The sequence below is a fragment of the Octopus bimaculoides genome, chromosome 27 (genome assembly GCF_001194135.2).
Source record: "Octopus bimaculoides isolate UCB-OBI-ISO-001 chromosome 27, ASM119413v2, whole genome shotgun sequence".
In the NCBI taxonomy this organism is placed as follows: Eukaryota; Metazoa; Mollusca; class Cephalopoda; order Octopoda; family Octopodidae; genus Octopus; species Octopus bimaculoides.
This window is the reverse complement of record NC_069007.1, coordinates 22,022,240-22,041,257: the sequence shown is the minus strand read 5'-3', so window position 1 is coordinate 22,041,257 and position 19,018 is coordinate 22,022,240. Positions and strand designations below refer to the sequence as shown.

General features: G+C 38.5%; 1 protein-coding gene across 2 annotated transcripts in view; it reads right to left on the bottom strand.

Moving 5' to 3' along the window:
- The window catches only part of LOC106870521 (ceramide synthase 5), a 49,444-nt gene extending 33,579 nt beyond the window's left edge, over positions 1-15,865 (bottom strand). The window contains exon 1 of one of the 2 annotated variants that reach the window (XM_014916643.2): positions 15,337-15,865. In XM_014916643.2, the coding sequence (XP_014772129.1) occupies positions 15,337-15,515 (179 nt within the window). In that variant the 5' untranslated portion in view covers positions 15,516-15,865. The remainder of the gene's footprint in view (positions 1-15,336) is intronic. The other variant, XM_052977288.1, reaches the window with a different exon arrangement.
- Positions 15,866-19,018: the final 3,153 nt, after the last annotated feature.

The window sequence follows — 19,018 nt, the reverse complement described above, 5'->3', positions numbered from 1 at the left end:
CACACAGCCATACCTGGGCATAATAAATTCACATTTCTAAATATCAGACCAAAGGAATTTCTAATTTCATTAATCATATCCACATGAAAAAAACACCCATCCAAAGTAAGATATTCTTTGATAACAAATAACATGGATAAACACACACACACACACACAATGCCAAGCAGGTACCACATGGATAAACACACACACACACACAATGCCAAGCAGGTACCACATGGTAAAAACCATTAGTAAGAGATGTCAGCAATAAGTTGCTGATAACAAAAATTAAAAATATATTTAACATTTTTTAATAGATTAAGGAATTTCACAAGCACAGCATGGCTATGTGGTTAAAAAGCTTGCTTCACAACCACATAGTTCTGGGTTCAAACCCACTGCATGGCACACCATGGGCAAGTTTTTTTTTTTTCTATCGCAGCCTGGCACCAACCAATGCTGTTTGAGTGAATTTAGATTTAGTAGAGAGAAACTGTATGGAAGCCTGTCATGTACGTATCATGATTATTATAATGTCTACTTTTCCATGCTTGCATGTGTCCGACAAAATTTTGTTGGGGCCTATTTTCTTTAGTTGAATGCCCTTCCTATCACCAACCCTCACCTGTTTCCAAATAAGGTAATATTTAGCCACAACATATTCCCCTCTCGGATTCACACACTTATTTGCAGTGGTCCTTCAGTTTTTCTATGCCCTATAAAGGACCTTCAACTTTTGCAATACCCTTAAAGCCAGTAACTTTTCAGCACCCCCTCATAGTCTGTCAGCCAAGGAGTGTAGTAGTGGTACTTGGGGTAGGGATAGAAGATAGCGCCTTTATCTGACACAAGAACAGGATAAGGGAATCACATGATATTCATGCCTTCCTCAAAAAAGAAGAAAAAAAAATAGGCACACAGGTTTCATCATATCATAATTGTCGTTTAACGCCAGCTTTCCATGCTGGCATGGGTTGGACAGTTTGACTGAGGGCTGGCAAACCAGAAACTTGCACGAGGCTCCAATCTGATCTGGCAAAGTTTCTACAGGGTTGTATATAGAAAAAGGTAAAACCGACTTCAATGAGATTTGAACCCAGAATATAAGAGGACATAATCAAATAGCAGATGGCATTTTTACCGGTGCTCTGCCAAGTCTGCCATTCACCTATTGCGCTTCAAATTACATTTTTGTCAGTTGTTAATGGAGATCTTTCTATTGTTATTTTGTTTTGTTCCCCCACCCCCCCTCTCTAATGTATTGTGTAAATCGTTATTGTATTCAGAAAGTCATGTTGTATACAATGTGTGCGTAATATTGTCATTGTTACTTTTGTTGAATCACTAGTCAGTCACTAGATTATGGAGGAAACATCATCAAAGACATTCCAACAATGACCCCCACACCTTATTTCCTTTCAGACATTCACCATTTAAACCTACATTATGTAACGTAGTCCTTTTTCCCCTCTTTGTTTTGAGATGCTAAAATTTAATTTGAGGGAGATCTGACTATTATTTCTAGCACCTTAAGCGCCCATGTAAAGGCTAATGGGTACAGTCCTTTTGCTGTAAGTCAGCCCTTCCTCAGGTCTACTAACCCCTAACCCTTCATATATAAAGTTGCCAATTATCATTTCTGGCTACTGCCTTCTTTATTGGGGCTATATGTAACCCCTTAAAACAGTGATTCCCAAACCTGGGGGCTGCAGATCCCTGGAGGTTCACAAAGGTTGTACCATGGAAATGTGACCTGAAATGAAAATTTGTTGAGTTGATAGGGTTGTGGTATGAAGTTTTCTTCCCAACCATATGATTCCAGGTTCAGTCCACAGGGCTTCTCTCAGTTCCCATCCACCAAATCCACTCACAAAGCTTTGGTTGGCTCGAGGCTATAGCAAAAGACACGTGCCCAATGTGCCATGCAGTGGGACTGAACCCATGAACACACAGTTGGGAAGCAAGCTTCTTAGCCACATGGCCACACCTGGAATTTTTTAATTAAAATTATACCCTTAATGATGAGAGCACTCATTTCCTGAAAGACTAATTCTATCTCCTTACCCCTGAAAAAGAAGATGACATCCACAACATTTTAATTAATGAAAATTAATTATGGAATGTAGCGGGGAAACAAGCCTGGTTTTTATTAGTACATTGACAGTTCACGGATAACATGTTTTGGTTTAGGGTTGAGGACCAGCTAGACACAGGGTTAGTCTAACTGTTGGAGCAGATCCTAGAAATAAGGACTAAAGAAAAGTAGAAGGATTTTTGTGAATAAGCAGACAGAGGAAGCTATCAATTAAAACACGTTAATTAGTGTCTGCAAGTGAGATGGGTGTTAATGTAGACACATGGTAAAGACAGATACAGGTGTGGCTAAGGTGCAGGTATGAGAGAGTCTTGCTTCCGAACCAAGTGGTTTTGGGTTCAGTTCCACCATGCGGCACCTTGGGCAAGTGAACTTGGTTGAAGCCCATCGTGTGTTGTGTGTGTGTGTGTGTGTGTGTGTGTGTGTGTGTGTGTGTGTGTGTGTGTGTGTGTGTGTGTGTGTGTGTGTGTGTGTGTGTGTGTGTGTATATAGGTATGGCTGTGTGATAAGAAGCTTGCTTCTCAACCACATGGTTCCAGGATCAGTCCCACTGCATAGCACCTTGGGCAAGTGTCTTCTGCTATAGTCTAGGGCCAACCAAAGCATTTTCAGTGAATATGGGATACAGAAACTGTGTGGAAGCTCAAATGTGTGTAAGTGTCTGTGTTTGTCTCCAACCCCTGCTTGACAACTGGTGTTGGTTTGCTTACATCTTCATAACTTAGCAGTTCAGGCAAAAGGGGTCTGTTCTGCCACACTGTATTTGTTCTTGTTCACTCTTGCAGCCCTCCTAGATCAGACATCCAGCAGTGTGGCTTGCAGGGTCCATGTCTCATTGACAGCCCTTAAGAAAACTACAAACCAGCCATGTTCTTGGGGCTGTATTCCATGATAAGGAGATGAAAGAATAAAGGAAAGAAGAAAAAAAAAAAACGTTAGGTGTTTAGATTTTCAGCTTTATTTCTGACATACTTCTGACTTTTGAACCGGTATAGAAAGACATTCCAAATGGTTTATTTTTCTTTCTTTTTGTTATAGTATTTTTATAGTAGTTTGTTTCTTTAGTTGTCTTTACTTTATAACCTTTCAATTAAGACAATTCGCTCTGTCTTTCTTTTTTTTCAATTTTGTCCTATGCTTGCTTGTTTAGAACTCCTTTCATAAATAATATTTTTCTTAAAAAATCCACTCTCTCATAGCTACAGCATTTAAACGTAAACTTTAACAGATTACGGTGCTATTAAGAAACCTGACAACCATGTTTATTGTGAGCTTTCAATTAATATAACAAATGCCTTATTAGTCTAAGAACAAATAGAGGATTAGTTGTTGGTGGAGGTGTTTGTGGACTAAGTCCACAGGTCTAATTATATTTCTGTAACAAACGTTTTTTTTTTTTTCCTTTTGTCATTGATCAATAAGTGTTATATTTCTTATTTGCTTCCATCTAGAAATTAAAGGAAATGACTATTATTTCCTTCAGATTTTGCTTTTTGTCACCTGGACATCAATGTTTTGAAACTGACCTATTTTTCCATTACATTTCACACAGAATCTGCACTGAGTTGCTGAAGCAGAAATATTGTTATAGCAAAATATTCTGCTCAATACCAGAGAGTTTCTTGTCCATTGCTTGATCTTAACCACTTGAGCATGTCCCTTAGTGGCTGACAATATGTGCATCTCTGAGCAGGAGTAGAGGGGAGCATCATAACCATGTGTTGAAAGGGATTCTTTGAGGGTTTGAATAAATGTAACAAAAGCAAAGTTTGAAGGAAATATTAGCCATTTTTCATACTTTCTAAGGGGTCAGCAAAGAGGAAATAACAGTTGCTACCCAAGGACGAAAATCATACTACACAGGGTTACTATTACATTACATATTGGTTCAGTTGTTGTCTAAATGATATCCTACAACTGTGGGGTTTCAACATTTTGTAGCTTCTCGGTGCTCCTGTCCACGGGTTGGTTGGTGTATTACAAAGATCCCCTCCCCATGTTTTCTAACAAAAGGGCTGTGTGGTTAAGAAGTTAGGTGACAAACAGTAGGACTGAACTCAAAACCACGTGGTTGCAGAATGAGCTTCTTAAACCTCACATCTTACAACCCTCTCAAATGAAGGCAGAGTGAAATAACTAAAAAAAAAAAAAGGGTGACATTTAAATGTAAAGGGCTTAATTGTGATGACAGTGGATTCATATTAAGGGGAAACAGAGAGGGGGGCAGGTCTGCTGCAGCTGTTATTGTTACTATGTGTGTGTGTGTGTGTGTGTGTGTGTGTGAGTAATATATGTGCATATATTAGGGTGCTATCCAGGCAAGTAAGCGGATGCATATGTGTGTGTTTTTATGTTCACACACACATGAATATATGTATAGTTGACACAATGTTATTTAGGCAGGTAAGAAAATGCATGAGTGTTTATTGTATACATACATGCATTTATGTACATATGTATACACACACATATATACACACACACATATATGAAGCATAGACATACACATGCACACATATATAACACATACATATTCATACAATATATATACACACACATATATACATGCACACACACAAACACTATGCATACACACACACATCTATATACATACGTGTGTGTGTGTGTGTGAACAAATACGTGGGAGTGAAAACCCTCTCTCCTCAAGAAAGGGTTGCTATGGTAATAGGGTTCCTGTGAAAAACTATTGCAAACACGTGAAGATGCTTTGTGAAGGGAGGGAGAAGGGCTGAATGAAGACAGAGGGGAGGGGGTTTGCACATGGCTTGTAGAGGAAGAGAAAAAAAAAGGAGAGACTGACAGACAGACATGTACAGTGATGTATATACTATCAAATAACCAGGCTCTCCTAAATAAACATTCCAGCACTCCCCACCAACTGCCTCCTCAGTAGTTTTTAAAAACCCTCTGGTAAAGCACTCTACTGATATAAGAGTATATAATATAATATATACACACACACACACCGTTAGATGTAGAAAGTAACTACACAGCTAGTTCACAAGTTCACTGTCACCATTCTTTTAACATCCATCTTTGCATGCACAAACGAGTCTGATGGAATTTGTTGAAGCAGATCTTCTAAGACTCGATGCTCTTCCGGTTGCTAACCTTCACCTGTTTTCAAGTAAGGTAATAACATTTCCTTATGACCAGACATATTTTCACAGAAACGGACATTGCATGCAAGACAGTGACAGTCACAAAGATCATGTGCTGCCAAGGCAAGGAGACACGACACCCTATATACACCCACAATTATAGAAATGTACTGGGCCTTGTTTTTTACAAAAGACCCATTATTTCTAATAAATGACATTAACATTATCCCTTTCATAGGAAGTATCAACTATTCTGGCCATATTTTCTCAGTTAATTACGACATTTTCAATCCATTTGGTTGTAATCCTATCTCTTAATTTTCATAAAGCTGATGTAATGTGTTGTAGACCCATATTTACATGGCAACGAGTGAAATTTCTTATTTCCTGACTCAATATCTGTTAATGCGAATTTTAATTTATTTTATAAAACTTTCATATCATTTACACATAACGTTTAAGGCCTATAAGCTTAACCCCTTTAACATGGAAATCAGATATATCCACACAAAATTTTATTGCCCTTAACTGTGGAAAGCAGTTTATTCATATACCAATCTATCTTTTGAGGGATGTCAGGTTTGAAACGAATTTTTGCTGAAATATGTCAAGTTTATTGAAGCAACGCGACTTGGAGAAAATAGCAATTCTAGTTTTTGGTAGATATTAAACATCATTACTAAGATAATGATGAAATTTAATTCCAGTTAGAGGGTTAAGCAGTTTTGAAAAATCTACAAAGTTGTCATAAATTGGCATTTTATTTGTAAATGAGAAAATCTTTAGAAAAAGCTTAAAATTAATCCATTTTTTTCTTCTTTGTAGTCCCTTATGTTATAGTGGTCTGAAGCCTTGTTGGAGACTAAATCACTAAGATTATAAAAAAAAAAAAAAAAAAAAAAAAAAGAAAAGAGAAAAAAAACAACCTGCCAAATGAAACTGTAAAAATTATGGCTAGAAACTTAGTTCAATAAGAAGAAAGACTAAGAAATTCTTCAGCTCCATGAATAGGAAAACTTAAGTGTAACATCTGTCCTTCCTCTAGTAACATGTGTCAAACGCTCTCTCTTTGCTGAACACTGTACTTCAATATTCACATAAAAAGTACCGGAACCACGTAAAGAGAACACAGTTCATTCTGTAAATAAACTGGCATTAGGGAGGGCATCCAGCTGTAGAAAACAGACAAGTGGAGGCTAGTGCGGATCCCAGGAAACTGGAAGAAGCCCATTGCGCACACGTGTCTGAATATGTGTATTGAGACATACACATGTCTGAGCATGTATGTGTGTGTGTGCGTGTGTGTGTATGTATGCATGCATGTATATACATATATACATACATACACACACACACACATGTACGTATGTGTTAGTTTTCCCAGCTTGACGTTGAATGATTTTTGCAACTGAATGTCATTCCTTTCTAATATTCTGCAAAATCATGTTTGGCTATAGGTGGGGGGGAGTATTACCTTGTATGAAAACAGGGAAGAGTTGGTGACACGGTGACACAGAAACAGACATGGGTTGGTGACCTTGAAACAAATAAGGGTCGTAGAAAATTTGCTTCGATAAACTGCATCTGACCCATCCATGCAAGCATGGACAAGTAGTCATTAAAATGCTGACAATGGTGATGATGATGATAAATTTCACTGACAAACGTAAAAAAAAAAAATGTAAATTTGAGAATTTATGTTAATGATATTAAAATACAAAATGAAATTAAAAAATTTTCCGTATATAACCATGTGATTTCAGCTCACTTGAACTTTGACCTGTTCACTGAAGTTCTGTCAACAGATGTGTTGCCATTGTTTTCAGTTCGAATAACTTAATCGATGTCACCATTTATTTCTCAGCTGACTTTTTGTCCTTGTGGAAGATAGAAGCAACTTCGAAGCTATTGCTGAGAGCTATCTTAAATTTACTCAACATGTATCGGATATCATCATCATCATCATCATCAATTTAATATCCACCTTTAAATGCTTGCTTGCTTGCACAGAGAGTTTACTGGTGCAGATTTTCTATGGCTGGGTGCCTTTCCTGTTGCCAACCTTCACCTGCTTCCCCATGGCCTGACAGAATACTGGAAATGAATGACACTGCCTGTATGACGGTGACAATTATTTACAACAACCACATGACATCGAGTAGACACATGTATGCATGTACAGAGTCTGCCAAAGAATGTATACACAGTTCACGAAAGGAGAAATCTCTATAAAAATTTAACAAAATGTCATAACAAAATCAGTGTTGGCGATAATTTCTATAGAAAATCAATAAAGACCTTAACATGTGATTTAAGTGCACTGCTAACACAGGAGTACACAGCATTCACCTACATATCATTAATATTTACATAATAAATTAACAGAATGTTTTTTATTTTTATATATATACAGGGTATCCAGAAAGTTTCGCTTGATTTTTATTTTATTGTACATTAACAGATATAATTGTTTGTATTGGAGTCATGAAGATCCACATGTGGTATTGGAGGAGGAAGTTAACCTCCATGGAGTAACTGCGTTCATGAATGGCTTGACACCAATTTTAATGGCAGATGGAGTGGACAGTGTGGACCAATTGAATGGACAGCATGGACCAATTGAATGGCTAGGACGTTCACCTGATTTAACCTCTATGGATTTCTTCTTGTGGGGGGTTCTTAAAGACATGGTATACAAAGAGAAACCGCAAACCATTCCTGATCTTTGTTGTGTTATTAACAAGCAATTCGCCACAATCAATGTGGAACCGTGCCAAAAGGATTGTCGCAGCTTTGCGTTTGCTTCCTTGTATCAAGAACAATGGAGAACAGTTTGAACCGTTTGCGTTCGTTGTTATCATTGTTCCATTCGTTGTTATTATTCATCATTGTTCTATAAAATTAATTGAAAAACCTACAATAGTTTTCAAAATAAAAAACAGGTGAAACTTTTTTGGGCCCCCTGTATTGGTTTGTTTGTTCTTTGTTTGTTTTGATTTTATATAGGCAGAGGTGTGGTAAGAAGTTTGCTTCTCAATCACAGAGTTTAGAGTTCAGTCCCACTCGTGGCACCTTGGGCAAACATCTACAAGAGCATCAGGATGACGAAACCTTTTGAGTGTATTCGGTAGAAAGAAAACGAAAGAGGCGTATTGCGTGTGTGTGTTATAAACTATCAAATTTACAATTCAATCAAATGCAAAAAACTAAAACTAAAACTAAAACAGGCGCAGGCATGGGTGTATGTATGGTTAAGAAGCTTTCTTTGCGACCAAGTGGTTTTGGGTTCAGTCCTTTGCACCCTCATAAACCTACTTATGCACAATGTGTCCCTGTCGGATTTCTTCCCCTCCCCACAACATATCCTCCTATAGAGAGAGAGAGAGAGAGAGAGAGAGAGGTTATACACATCTATGTTATACATTCATGCTATACCTACATAGGTCACGCACACTTATATACAGATATAGGTCATAAATACTTATATACAGATATAGGTCATGCACACTTATATACAGATATAGGTCATACATACCTTTACACAAACCTACATATATCATACATATATTATACATACCTATATGCATATATATATATTCTACATACTTATATACATACCTATATACATATCTATACTTTACATACCTGCACACTCATATACATCTGTACACACCCACATATTGTATAATGATGTTGTCCCGCAATCCGAATACTTTTGAATCCTTTATTCAATGTGGCTTCTGTACAAACAGGCCCAGGACATACACACACAGAATATGATAATTATCAAGTCCCCTTCTTCCAAATTCCCTTTCTCTGTATTAGAAGCAATTATCACTCAAGCTGAAAAATTATTCACAGATGGGAAGTCTCGTGTGAAACACTTACAACAACACATTTACACACACACTCCACTACACACACACACACACACGCAGTACTGCAAGTAGTTGTTTCATTCCTTTCGACCAGTGATTCTCAACCGGGGTCCATACAAGATTTGGTGGGGGCGGGTCCACACAACAAAATAGTAAATTGGGGGATCAATGGTAGTATTTTAAAGGCACCTGAAAACATTTTACTTTAAATGTCATCATCATCATTTAACGTCCATTGTCCATGCTGGCATGGGTTGGACAGCTTGACCAGGGCTGGTAAGCTGAGGGGCTGCACCAGACTCCCTGTCTGATTTGGCAGGGTTTCTATGGCTGGATGCCCTTCCTGACACCAACCACTCCAAGAGTGTAACAGCTATTTTTATGTGCCACCAGCACAGGTCCCACAACTATGATTTCACTTGGCTTCATGGGTTTTCTACTAATGATGATGATGATGATGAATCTAAAGTAGTCTGAGAAACAACAAGTTCTGACGTTTGTACTTTTGTCAGTTGCTGTAGTGATGGAGGCGTTTATGCATTGATGCACTTTTAACTTGAAACGGAAACCTGTTTGCTGTCTTGGACGTCCACTGCATCAAGTTATAGAAACAAATGAGGCTCTGTGGGATGTCTGAAAGTTCTATAAACTGGGTCTTTAAAAGAAAAATGAAATGATGTAAGCACAAGCATGGCTGGGTGAAAAGACTTTTGCTTCTCAATCACAAGGTTTTGGGTTCAGTCCCACTCCACGGCACCTTCAGCAAGTGTCTGATTAAAACCCTTCAAGGCAGTGCCCCAGCATGGCCACAGTCAAAAAATTGAAAGAAGTCTCCCACACACACAGTGTTGTGTGTGTGTGTGTGCACTGCTGTCTCCTTGACGTCCTATGAAACTTATAAACCAGTGCTTATTGTCATGCATGTGGTGTCCTCTTGTTTCCAATCTTCTGAGACCTGTCTGGTTAGGGGAGATATTGTCTTACTTGGAAACGAGTGAAGGTTGGCAGCAAGAAGGGCATCTGGCCATAGAAGAATCCACCTCAAGAAATTTGCTCCAACCCATGTAATCATGAAAGTGAACATTAAAACAACAATGATGATGAGTGTTTGGGAGTAAAAAGAGATAAACCAATTCTAATGATACCAGCTTCTCTCATTTGCCACCCTCTCTCTTGTCCACTACCACCCCCATCTCAATCGCTACCCTATCTTGTTCACTATTCTCTCTATCAATAATAGGTACAGTAATATAAGCTAGGATACATACCCATCCCTTTGTGTTATACACTTTAATGTCCATTTCCCATGCTGGTATGGGGTGGATGGTTTAACAGGAGCTGAGCAGGCTCCAATTGTCTGTTATAGCATGGTTTCTAAGGCTGGATGCCCTTCCTAATGCCAACCACTTAACAGAGTGGCACTGGATGCTTTTTATGTGCCACTGGTATGGATGCACTTACACAGCAACTGACACAAGTGCATTTTATGTGGCCCCAGCACCTGTAAAAGACAAATCAGTATGCATGAACGAGAGCGATTTTACTTGGCCTGACGTCTTCTCAGACATTGCTGGTTTGCAGAGTCATGTTGAGCAGCTGCTTTTGCTCATGGGATAGATCCAGCTGTCAGCTAAATCCATTGTGATGACAACCCAGCTGCCCTGGGCAGACAAAGTAGTTTTCCTCTGTCTGGTAGTGACAGCAAAAAAGGTTCTCAGGTGGACGAGGCTGAAAGAACTGCGAACAGACACTTTCTTCTTTGGCTGATTCCCTCATTGATTTTTTTTCAAGTTCCAGTGAAAAGAAATGGCAAGGGTAGGAAGGTAACTGTTCTCAAATGAATATATTACAAAGCAGGTGACTGGCAAAAAATGCTGACAGTGGATGGGGCCACTCGAAGCTTCTAGGTTAAAGAACAACAATTGGAGAGGTTAATTGCTCTTGGTGATGTGTGTGCACGCATGTGTGTGTGTGTCTGTGTGTGACCACTGCTTGACATCTGGTGTTTGTTTGCATTTCAGCAACCCTGCAACTTAGCTGTTTGACAACAGGACCAATAGAACTATAACCCTTCAAGGTGGTGCCCCAGCATGGTCACAGTCCAATAACTGAAACAAGTAAAAAGATAAAAGATGCCATAAAAACATGAAACATTGGATTATGTGATCTTGGGTACACAATGCCTCAAAGTAAAAAAAAAAAAAAAAGACGGGACGGTCATGTCTGGAACGCCTCTGGTAATAAGATCAGCAGCACCAGGGAGTAAAGAAGTAACTAATCAAGGGCAAATGTTAAGAACTTATTATAACGGGTGCCCTAACAAACAGCATGAAATTTTCTGCATGTCTTCCCTTCAATTTTTAAACAAACCTGGATGTGAAGCGGGAATGATAGCCACAACATCTCACAATTCCTCCTGACGAATCATCGGACAAATACTCAATTTATTTTATCCTTTATTTGTTTCAGTCTTTGGCCAGCGGCCATGCTGGAGTCGCTGCCTTGAAGAATTTAGTTGAATAAATCGACTACAGTACTTATTCTCTCGATCTCTTTTCGCCGAACCGCTAAGTTATGAGAACGTAAACAAACCAACACTGACTGCCAAGCAGTAGGGACAAGCACACACACTCACACATGGTGCCACGCATGGAGACTGAACTCAAGATCACATGATCGAGAAACAAGCTTCTTACCACAGCCACGCCTATTTAGTACGATGTTTCTGGTATAGTTTCTTTCTCGACAGACCCACGCGTAAACACGACCTCCCATACACTCACACTTTGACGCATCGCGGGCCAGAAATCTCCCTCAAATCACACGCTGCCATCATAAAAATTTTAAAAAAAGATAGCTTGGGTAATAATAGTTGTGATTACATGAAATGTCAGAATGGCCACAACTGGAATTTCTCTGATCATTAAGTTAAATTTACTTGATTACGATTGATACGAACTAAAACAACAGCCGATTTCTCAACAAACGGAATCACCCGTTATGGGACAGATTCCGTTCCCACTCATGTTGTTAATATCTCGCTCTGGGAAAAGCATGAACATTATTATAACATTCTTCATACATACACTTTAAAATCGTCGCATGCAAACCTATATCTATGTGAAATAATGATCATGCTAGTAATATAATGGGAGTCGCGGCAAAAGGTTTCATATCTAACTCTTAGCATCACCATTATTAAATTGAATAGGGAGTTACTTGGCGACTCATTCGTTTAGAAGCGAAAGTGCCATAATAACCAGTAAAATACTGGGGTTAATTCTGTTAAATTACCCTATATTTCCATCTCCTGTTGTCTATGTTCAACAGTTGCTAAATCGGCTGAGAAAACATCTTCCCTCGTGCTAAGGCGTATAATAAAATTAATAAAAGCGGAAGGGAAAGTACGAGACAAGGAATGTGGGTGTGGACGATGTATAACCTAGTTGTTATTAAGGCTGACAGTATCCTTAGGAGCAGTGGTTCTCAACTGGGATCCATATAAGACTTTGTGGTGTCCATGCAACAAAATAGTAAATTGGGGGTATCCGCAATAGCATTTCAAGGGCCCCTGTAAATATTTTGCTTTAGGTGTATGTATTGGTATGTATTGCAAGAAACAGCGAGGTTTCTTTCTCTAACTGAGATCAACTTACACAACTTAATGTGTGAAATATAAAATAGGAAATTTGAAAGAAGATGCTATAAAACTAGTTTTTAAACACTGAAGGACTATGAGAGTTCACCAGAATAAAATAGTAATCAAAGGGGTCCATAGAGAAGAAATGGAGCAGCATTTCTTCCGGCTCTTTAAGATTCTAGGTTCAAATCTTGGTGAGGTCAACTTTGCATTTCATCTATTTGTGGAGGGGGGGGGGTCGATAAAATACAGACCCGGACAAGCAGTGGAGTTGATGGTATCAGTTAACCCCACTCTCAATGTCAAGCCTTGTTCCCCCATAATTAGAATTACTATTAATCGTATGAGCCAGTAGAATCGTTAGCACACCGGACAAAATGCTTAGTGGAATTCCTTCCGGTTTTACGTTCTTAGTTCAAATTCGGTCGAGGTCGACTTTACCTTTTATCCATTCGGGATCGGTAAAATAAAGTACCAGTTGAGCACTGGCGCCGATGTAATCCACTTAACCCTCACCCAAACTTCAGGTTTTGTGCTTACAAAATTATCATTATCCTTTCGGGGTCGACAGATTAAGTACCAGTGAAACACTGGGGTTCAATGTAATCGGCTATTCCCCTCCCCCAAAGTTTCAGATCTTGTGCATTTAGCAGAACGGATGATGATGATTAATATTATTATTAACGGCTGCGGAAGCGGCAGAGTCGGTAGAGCCGTTGGCAAAAATGTCACACAGTAGTTAGTTACGTCCCTTTATGTCCACTTCAGAGTTCAAATCCCGCCGGTGACGAAACCGTTGTCTTACATCTTGTCTTGGTGTCCATAAAAATAAATACCAGTTAAGTGTTGTGGTCGATTTAATCGAATGCTGTCACACACCGTAGAAATCATCACGTCGATTGTGTGCGTTTTGTTTTCTATTTCTATTTAAGATCATGTAGTATGTGGGACAAGAATGTCAAGCAGTTTTTAATTACATGCAAAGTTCAAATTTCCACTAAACCCTATCTTTCACCATTTATGGGGAGTCGATACAATCACGAACAGAAATCGATCTAAATTAACTGTTGCCTCGCCCCCAAAATGTGGCCGCGTGCCTGTTTGAAAACATTTATAGCTTGTAATGTAGGTTATATGTTGTGTGAGCTGTTTATGAATTCTTATTAGAAAAGCAGAAAAACTTTGGTATAAAGTTACTCAAGTATGCCGGCCGCCGCTACGATTTTATTATAGAAAAAATATAAATGTGTAAATAGAAATGCGACGATTGAAAACATGTACATCTCATTAAATGATAACATGTGTACGGAGACGAACAGGAAATGATGGGCAAGAAAAGAACACGAACTAGGTTGAATAAAATAATTAGTGCAGACCCATAATGTATATAATATACACACCACACATACATGATATATACATAGATATAGACATCACAGTACATATACACACCAGAAGACTTTTCTCGTTTCATATATATATATATATGGGGGATATCTCGCCGTACGATTGTGAAAGAAAAAAAATGGTGTGGTATGACAGTTTCTGACTGTATCAAGGTGTAGCGAGTGTAACAAGTCCCAACCCCCGATGAGTGGGTTAGTAAAATGGTATCGGAGTGCATGTGGAGTGTATATAGAAAATACTGTGTATAGCCGAGTGAGGGGTGGATCCTGAAATGTGGTACCATTGTATACACAGCAGAACGAAGTTAGCACAATAGTGTCAATGGTCTTTTAAGTGTGACTAGAAACTAGTATAGCATCGTGGTGATGTGTGACTTCCATAGGTAAGGAGGAGTGAGTGCCATGGCGTTGTGCACTCCAGTCTATTATAACGTCATGTGTGTGTCTGTCACAATATAATACGGTGTGTCTATGTGGATCATATTTATTTATATATTTACTAATAAAGCATGTCAATTTCATATTGTTCCACGTTATATACTGAGTCGATTTACACACACACACACCAGACGTAGACGTGTGGGCATATACACACATATATATATACGTATATGTGTGTGTGTGTGTGTATATATATATATATATATATAGGTGCGATGATTTGATTATGAGTAGGTTTGATTGTATATATATATATATATATATATATATATTATATATATATCCTTCACAAACACACGTGCTTTATATATATATATATATATATATATATATATATATATATACACACACACATACACGCACATGTACATATGTATATATAATATGTGTGTGTATATTATATATACATATAAAAGTTGTGTATACTTGTTGTTGAATGGTTGCGAGACGCTGAGGTACGTAAGGTATATATACGAAACATTAGAATGTGGTCACCATGGTATACAATGTGTACACACACACACACACATATAATATATACACAAACATATATGGATCTATACTCACATAAATATACACTTATGTGTATATTTATGTATATATATATTATATATATATATATATAAACATGTGTATATTAGCGTGTGTGTGTATATATATGTGTGTGTATATAGATGTATAGAGACACGAGGCATCTAACGAGGACAGAGACAGTCTGTACACAGATATGATTTGGTGGGAAGGAAAAGGCCTGGAGCGACCAACTTACCTCTCGTAACAGTATCGGAAAGCCAGAAAGACGACCGCGACCAGCACTGCCAAAGACATGTCCCTTGCCTTGGGGTAATATACATTCTTCTCATGACTTTCCAGATTCGTCCACGACGTACCGACAGGTAACCAGAATTTCTCATGCCAGAAAATCTGCAGAATATAATCCGTGTCCATGTTGTTCACCCTCTCTCGCACACACACGCGCGCGCCTCTCTCTCCCTCTCTCTCGCACTGCCTATATATCTCTGCCTATCGAGATATTTACAGCTACCACTCTGTCCTTTCTCTCACTCTGTCTCTCTCGCACTGCCTATAACTCTCTCCCTATCTAGAGAGTTATACCTATTTCTCTCTTCTTTTTATTACTCTCTCACTCTTTTTTCTCTGTCGCACTGCCTATGTCTCTCTGTCGAGATAGATAGTTATAACTACTTCTCTCTCTTTTCCATTACTCTCTCTCTCTCGTATTGCATATACCTCTCTATCTATCTAGATAGTTATAGCTACTTCTCTCTCTTTTCTATCACTATTTCTCTCCTTGTCTCTGTCGCTCGCTTTCTCCCTCTTTCACACTGCCTTTATTTATTTATCTATCTAGTTGTTCATAGCTCTTTCTCTCTCTCTATTCTGTCACCCTGTTTCTCTCTCTCTCCCTCTCTCACTACCTATATCTATTTATCTAGCCATTTACAGTTAACCCTCTCTCATTCCTATCACTCTGTCAGTTTCTCGCTCTCCTCCTCTTGCACACTGCCTATATCTCTCTATCTATCTAGATCTTTCTGGTTACCCCTCTCTCCTTCCCGTCATTCTCTTTCTTTCGCATTACCTCTCTCTCTTTCTCTAGATATCTATAATTACCTATCTCTCCTGTCTATCACTATCTGTCTGTCTGTCTCTCTCTCATATCTATCACTCTCTCTCCCTCTCTCTTCATACATTAATTTATCAATCATTCTCTCTTACTTTTCTTGTCATGGCTCTACTCTGTCCTGCTTTTCATTTGTATTGTAGTTTGTGTATTTTCTCCTCTTCTTATCTTCTCCACACTTTCCCTTTTTATCAACTTTATCTGTCAAATATCTAAAACTATAATAAAGCTGTTTTCTTCTTCCACTGCGCCCCATCATCTTAGCTTCCTTTTCTTTCATACTAAGACTTTCTTCGTTTGCATTCTTTTCTTTTTTTTCTTTCTTTTTCTCTCACTCACTTTCACTATTTCTTCCTCTTTCAATCCCGCTCTCTATCTATCTATCTATCTATCTACCTATCCCTCTCTCTATCTATCTATCCATCTATCTACTTTTTATTTCACTTCATAGTGGCTGTTGCTGCTGCATTCTTAATTGATACGTATGATGATGATGATGGGTGTGTACATATATGTAGGTGCGTGTATATGTATGTACACCCCCACCCCCACAGACACGTGTGTGTGCGTGTAATTAAATCGCATATTGGCTTATGTCGGACGAATGAGAATGGAGTGATCAATACGTGTTGTGGAAGATACGGATTTTTTTTTATTGAAAGTGAAACTAAGTTTGTCTGGAGACTCGAGTTTCACGCCACTGCGATCTTCAGGCAAGATCACAATGAATGTGATCAGGCATACAGTGTATTAATGTATACACACACACGTTGTATGACTGCATCCGCACGCGCGTGTATGTGTGAATTCAGAGAGCAGAACACACCCTTTGGATGTCTCGTGCTCTTTGAAGATAATTCGAAGTAATTTAAGGAATGCTTTCGTAAAAATTGAAGTTCTTGTTTTGCTATGAAAAATAAACAAAGTGTTTACACCACACATTTTATCTGTGCAGCTGTAGACAAGACAGGAACGATCTCTCAACAGCCTTGTCTTCTTACACCAAACCCAGGACTTAATAGCAAGCATTATAGGTCCATGGGCAAAGCGAAAACTAGGACCCTTTACATACACAATAACAACATACATAGATTAGTATTTAGTCCCTTAGGGTCCGTGAGGATCCCTGAGTAATTATTCTGTGAGCCCATGCCTAAAGAGTGCACTGCTGAGAACTTCATTAGAGAGAAAGACTGTACCATTGCATAAGTTACTAATAAACGTTTCTTCTCATCGTCGTAAGCATGACTGTGCGGTTAATTTTGTTTTGCAATCACGTGGATCCGCTTTCAGTTTTACTACACAGCTCTTTGGTCTCAGATTGACAACTGTTTTGTTAGTAAATTTGGTAGACGGAACTGCGAAGACTTCGTGTGTGTGTGTGTGTAGTTGATCTTTGGGAGGATGATACTGCCAATGTAAACACGCGCTGGTTGTTGTTCACTTCAGTTTTTGCTGTACCTGAAACTGGGCTAAATACAGTCAGGGTGTGTGTTTATTGGCATTATGACTCTGGCAAAGTACATTTTCGGCTTGCAAAGCAAATTCGAAAGTTATGTTAGTTTGTACATCCGCGTATTGTACGTGTGTACGTGTAAATATACCCCACTCATATATATGTGTATGTATGTGTGTATGTATACACACACACACACGTGTATCTATATATATACGTATACATACACGTATGTGAGCATGTATATATATATATATATATATATATATATATATATATATATATATATATATATATATATATTCATATGTGTGAGTGTCTATATTTATACACCCATGTAGGAGTACGCATGCATTTGTTAAAGTGAGAGAGAGAGAAAGGGAGATCCATCATTGCCGGCGCTGTCTAACACTCAGTAAGCGGAAATAGAAGCCGCCGGAACCCTGGCACTTAGTCCCTTGTTTTCTCTTCTTGTCTCCTGTCTTTCTATATCTTACCTGTCTCTTCATATCTCTTCTTCTTGTCAACCACTTTCCCCTCCCTCTATCACATCTGTTTCTCACACTACTTCTTTCTTTCTCTCTCTCTCCTTATCTATCTATCTATCTATCTATCTATCTATCTATCTATCTATCTATCTGTGTATATCTCTCCCCCTCTTTGTCCTTAACTTTCTCACTAGGAAAGTTCTTGTTTAGCCTCTTTGGTTAATCGCGATCCACCAAATCTGTGATCAAAGACATTCCAAACGTGACCGTGCCGTCTTTTATTCAAACACCAGTATATCTAGAATGAGGCTTTTCTGCTTTCTGTGTTTTTATTTATTCTCAAGCCATATGTTGATGGAACAAGCCCAAACATCAAAGATGTTGAAAAACTGTGACCACCCCCATCTTTATCTTTTTGACAGATAGTACATCTAGCTACAAATGAAGACACGAGGAAGGAAGTGTGAGAACGAAAAGATTTTGGAAGAAAGAGAGAAAAGTATGTGAGAGAAAGAAAGAAAGCAGTCATTTGACAAGAGGGAGTGATAAAAACGATAAGTAGAAAAAATAGAAGAGAAAATGAGAGAAAAAAGACAATGGTCGAAGTTTTGGTCGTTTCAACGATTCCAGGACTTTACTGGTACTTTATCTTATTAACTCCGAAAAGATGAAAGGCAAGGTTGATGTTAGAGGGATTTGAACGTAAAGAGCCGGAACAAGTACCTTAGGGCATTCCCCGACGATCTAACCACTCTGCCATCTCCATAAAAAGACAAGGCAGCCGGGAAAAATCATCAAAGAAAGAGAGAGAGAGCGAGAGAGAGGAGATGAGAAAATACCTTCTCTCATATCGGCTTTCACA